This window comes from Poecilia reticulata, linkage group LG11 (assembly GCF_000633615.1).
Source record: "Poecilia reticulata strain Guanapo linkage group LG11, Guppy_female_1.0+MT, whole genome shotgun sequence".
Taxonomy (NCBI): domain Eukaryota; kingdom Metazoa; phylum Chordata; class Actinopteri; order Cyprinodontiformes; family Poeciliidae; genus Poecilia; species Poecilia reticulata.
This window is the reverse complement of record NC_024341.1, coordinates 28,399,768-28,404,861: the sequence shown is the minus strand read 5'-3', so window position 1 is coordinate 28,404,861 and position 5,094 is coordinate 28,399,768. Positions and strand designations below refer to the sequence as shown.

Below are 5,094 nucleotides of genomic sequence, written 5' to 3'. Positions count from 1 at the left end.
TAGCTGAATAAATGCTAGCTGAATAAATGCTAACTGAATAAATGCTAGCTGAATAAATGCTGACAGAAACGTGAAAAGCTTCAACACAGGGTTCGAACCCCGACAGAGGAATTCTGGGTAAAATTGATTTACAAACATTTTTAATCTTAAAGGAAAAACGTTTATTGTTTTAACCGTATTGGCTTTCAGAGTCCGAATCCTGAACGAGTTTTTCACTCATCGGTTAATCAGTTAACCGAATTAGCTTCATGCTGTCTGGAGCTCCTGACCCGGTTCCGACCCGGTCCTGACCCGGTTCCGACCCGGTCCTGACCCGGTTCTGCCCCGCTGCAGGCGCTGACTAAAGGCGGGCTGACGTACCGGGGCGAGGTGTGGCACCGGGACTGCTTCCTGTGCTGCGGCTGCGGCTGCGCTCTGGCCGGGCAGACCTTCACGTCGCAGGGCGAGCGGCCGTACTGCGTCAGATGCTTCAGCAGCCTGTACGCCAAGAAGTGCGCCGCGTGCAACACGCCCATCACAGGTGAGAGTCGGAGCAGCGGGCTGGTTACCCGCCACAATAAAAGCCTGCAGGAAACGTGAATCTGCAGGAAGAACAAGCAGAAATCATCATCAGGTTTTCATCTGGAGAATCAAATCTCCTCAGAAAGAACCTGAGAAAGATGGCGGCCTGGTGACGGAAAGCTGCGTCCAGAATAATTTCATTTTTAGTTTTTTGGTTGTTTTGGTGGCGCGACTTCCTGTCTAGTAATAAGACAAACAGCAAATCATTTTCAATTACGTTACATTTGAGGCGGATAGTAAATATATAGCTATAAATGCATAAATAGTTATATTTGAATTAGTTTTTAGGGAATTAAACTTTTCGGATTTGTTTTGCTAAAACACACTTCTCACTTTTATTTGAGTAAAACCTCAGGTTCCTCTTCCTGGACCAGTTTAACCATAACTTGTTATTTTTGTCAGTTTGATGGCGTCATAAATATTAAATCAGATGTTATGATTTAACCCTTTCACTCCACATTACAGCTGAAGTGGTTTATTGATCAGCATCACAAGTTTAAACAAAGTGATATTAGTTGTAAGCGAACTGGATGACCCGGTTCTGACCCGGTTCTGACCCGGTTCTGCAGGTTTTGGCGATGGGAAGTACGTGTCGTTCGAGGAGCGCCAGTGGCACCAGCCGTGCTTTAAATGCTCCCGCTGCTCCGTGTCGCTGGTCGGGTCCGGGTTCTTCCCCGACCGGGACCAGATCCTCTGCGCCGACTGCAACAGCGACGACTGAACACCGGAACCGGTTCCGAACACCAGAACCGGTTCCGGACACCAGACCTCGTTCTGCTCACCGGATCATCGCACCGCTTATGTTTGGCACAAATCATAAAAGGTTGAAACACGAAACCGTCTGTCTGGTTTTATTCGTTATTAGAACCGGGTCGGCCCTTTGGTTCCAAAGGTCGATTTGGACCAGAACCCGGTGCTGATGACCCGATTTACTGCTGGGTGAGTCGGAAACACTCGGGAGATTCTGGATCGTCGGCCCGGTTCTGATCCCAGCAGCTTCCTGAGGCTCTAATCCGGGGATCTGGACTCGTCGTGTTTAGGAGTCGAACTGACTGATCAGAACCTCCCGGTTCTTAAACGTATCTTTGGGAAGATCAGAGGGAACCGCCCCTCCGTGATGTCATCGATGATGTCACCAGTGATGTAATAGTCTAAATGTTTACAGACCAGAACCTCGGTGCTGGTCCTCTTTGATCGTGTTGATGTTGGACCGGGCCAGCTCCCTGTCAGATGTTCTGCTTAGAGTCCGGCTCTCATGCAGGACGTGAGACGGAACCGGAGGTCGGGCTCAGAGGTTCTGCAGGCTTCCTGCTGTGAACGGACTGTGATGGACTTTATAATCTGACTTAGGGTCAGTGCGGGGTCACGCGGCTGAGGCGTTCCCATGACTCCCCTCCGGTCTGGTTGACCTTCCTCTCCTGTCCCAGCGGCCCGCCAGGCCCGGCCCACTCACCAGCGGCCCGCCAGGCCCGGCCCACTCACCGGCGGCCCGCCAGGCCCGGCCCACTCACCAGCGGCGCGGGATGAAGATGACCTTCATCATCTTCCTCAGGGCGGAGGCAGCTGGCCTTCAGGTGCAGCCAGCCCCGCTAGCCCCGCCCCCCAGCAAACGTTAGCATGGAAGGCTACTAGCTGCCGCAGCCAAACACGAACAGCAGTTTGGATTATTTAGCCTGGCAGAAACACAAGGGCTTCAGGTGAAAGTCATATTTTCACCATGTCATTTATAAATGTAACAGTTTCAAGATAAACATTTAGCTCCAAACTTCAGGTTTAAATGAATAAATATTTATCTCCAAGCTAAATATTTAGCTACTACCTAAATGTTAATAGCCTCCCTGGCATCTAAAGCTAACGAGCTTCAGCTCAATATTAGCTTCAGCTCGTTAATTTGCTCAGGATCTGAATATTTAGCAACTAAATATCGCTAAATAACCAAATTATTCTAGTTCTTTTTTGACCGTGTGACTTTACAAACTCTTCAGATCTGGATCCATTAACACTGAAAGTTCGGTTCCTGTCATCCCGTCCTGTTTGTGTCTCTGGGCCCAAATGTTCGGAACCAGCTGTGCTGCAGTTGATTATTCAGTTAGTTTTAGTCACCAGACACCCGCTGCCCCTCCTCTGGGTCAGAACCACAGCTGTGGCTCAGATAAACCGGCTGTGAGTTCTGGGTCATCCCAGCGGTTCCAGTTCGGTCCATTCCTCCCAGCGATTCAGGCCCAGTTTATTATTGGGTGAAGACATTCGGTGACGTCATCCGGGTGGTTCTGGTTCTGACTGGTCCACTAATAATTATTAACCTCTGATGGAGATTGCTGAAGACACTGTTTGTTCACAGAGTGCTGTATCTAGCATCACAGAAAGTTGAGTGGAAGGAAAAAGTGCAGCAGCACCAGGGAGAACAGCCACTGTGAGCAGATTGTTAAGCAGAATTCATTCAGGAATCTGGAGCAACTTCAGCAGGAGTCAGAAAATCCAGGTCCACCAGAATCGGAACCGGGCTGAGGGGAACCAGAACCGGTCCAAAGTCATCTGGACATCCAGTGACGCTGCCATTTTTGGAACTGTGTAAGCCAGAAACCCCACAGTGCATCAAATGAGTTCAATTCACTTTTGCTTTGATCACCTTTAAGTCTTAAATTTAGATTTTTGGACAAATACTCACTACAAAAAAGGTTAAAAACATTTAAAACATTAACTGATTTTCCATAATTTAACTTATTTATATAATGTACAGTGTTCGTGTGCTGAGAAGCGATCAGAGAACAGGTTCGAGGTGAGGCAGGCAGTTCTCTGGCCTCCTGGCAGGGGGCGCTCATGATCCCAGACATCGGTTCTGTGACTCCACAGCTGCAGAGTAAGAGACAGCGCGCTAGCCATACGGTAAATCAGTCAAGCATAGCGATATATTTATTGTTTTCTCCTCTCTTCCGACGTCAACATTTCTACACTAGAAGAGTTTGAGAGACAAGAGACATGAAACGTAAGAAGGGACGCGAACAACGAGTAACGGGGAGAAAACTAACGCGAGATCGGCGGCACAATCCGGCGCTGTCACGGGATATTTACGGGAAATAACACGGAAGTACGGGGGTAAAAAAAAAACTGTAGTTTCCGGCCAAAATGGGAGACATGACGGGTATGATGAAGTGGCGTTGTTGTCAAGGCAACCAGTCTGCGTGTAGCTTTACCGATATAGAGGGACGGAAGTGGTTTTGAGTTGTACTTCTACGGTTTTCCCCGTTGCTGTGGCGCATAAATGAGTAATGCCTACATTTCCAACTTTGATTGAGTTAATGTAATTATTCCACCGTGGCAATGGCTGGCATGTACAGGAAGTCTTTGGCTCTCCAGCGTTGTGCGCACGCGTGAAATTTCCGTGTGTAAACAATGACTGAGGTGGTTTAGATTTGTAATTCTGATGATGAATTCAGCGCCTCACCAGGTCTGAACCTCACCGCACGTCACTGAACCAGAGGTGGAACCGAGCTGAAGGCTTCTGGCGCCTCCTGCTGGCAGCTACAGGTATTACAGCAGGAACGACACTAGTCAGAAATCCAACGTTGTTTTACGTTTTATGGAGAAATACAAACGTTTCCGTTATGATCATAGCAAATAGTATTCGGCTATAAATAAAACCAGATTATTAAGAAAAGGCCTAACAGATTATTATTTAGACCTAAAATACATGCAGGGAACCCCGGTACCACGTTGTTTCCGACCCAGACTGGTTCCGACCCGACTCTGCTATCCACTCAGAACCAAATCACTGATCACATCTGAAAAACTCTGTCATCTGGCGGGCCGGCTCGGCCCGGTGATGGACAGCAGAGCTTCCAGAAATCAAACATCAGCGTTTCCAACATTTTATTGGTTTTCTGTAAAACAAGCAGCTGATAAAACAAAGACAAACGAGCTGAACAATAAATACAGGATGGTTCTGGTGGTTCTGATCCGGACACAACCAGGACACCAGGTGGGAATGTTTCACACTAAAGTCCAGAAACACGCTGGTCTGCAGAGGTTCTGGAGTGGCCCGGTCCATCAGGTGGAGTAATCCTGCAGAACAGAACAGAACCAGGTCAATGGAACCAGAACCTACAGCGCCCCGCTGACCCGTACAGCTGGTTCTGCTCTACTCACAGCTCTGGGTTTCTTGTTGACCTTCATGTCGAACCTGAAAACAACACAGAGTGGTCCGGTTAGTTCTGGACCAGAGGTTCTGATTCTGGATGGGAACGCTGGGGGCAGAGCCACTACAGAACCAGGAAGAAGTTTGGAACCCAAACGGGTCAAATAGAACCTTCAGGGTAAAACCAGCAATGAGTCGGTTCTGGAGTGAAACGAGATGCAGAGAAAGTTCTGATGGAACACAGGCATGCATCAGAACCGGGCCATGCATCAGAACCGGGCCATGCAGTGAGAATATCACAAAACCGCAAGACGAAACAGCAGAAAGGAAGTAGAAACAGCAGACAGGAAGTAGAAACAACAGAGCAGGAAGTAGAAACAGCAGACAGGAAGTAGAAA

General features: G+C 48.3%; 2 protein-coding genes across 5 annotated transcripts in view; one reads left to right on the top strand and one right to left on the bottom strand.

Annotated features, from left to right (window-relative positions):
* Positions 1 to 1,662, top strand: part of LOC103473075 (four and a half LIM domains protein 3-like) — an 8,506-nt gene extending 6,844 nt beyond the window's left edge. The window contains exons 5-6 of one of the 2 annotated variants that reach the window (XM_017307293.1): positions 334 to 520; positions 1,131 to 1,662. In XM_017307293.1, coding sequence (XP_017162782.1) covers positions 334 to 520; positions 1,131 to 1,282 — 339 coding nt within the window. In that variant the 3' untranslated portion in view covers positions 1,283 to 1,662. The remainder of the gene's footprint in view (positions 1 to 333; positions 521 to 1,130) is intronic. The other variant, XM_008423014.2, reaches the window with a different exon arrangement.
* Positions 1,663 to 4,414: 2,752 nt separating this feature from the next.
* meaf6 (MYST/Esa1-associated factor 6) overlaps positions 4,415 to 5,094 on the bottom strand; it is a 4,113-nt gene continuing 3,433 nt past the window's right edge. For 2 of the 3 annotated variants that reach the window (XM_008423011.2, XM_008423013.2), the window contains 2 exons: positions 4,708 to 4,741; positions 4,415 to 4,623 (listed from right to left, as the gene is read on the bottom strand). In XM_008423011.2, the coding sequence (XP_008421233.1) occupies positions 4,609 to 4,623; positions 4,708 to 4,741 (49 nt within the window). In that variant the 3' untranslated portion in view covers positions 4,415 to 4,608. The remainder of the gene's footprint in view (positions 4,624 to 4,707; positions 4,742 to 5,094) is intronic. The other variant, XM_008423012.2, reaches the window with a different exon arrangement.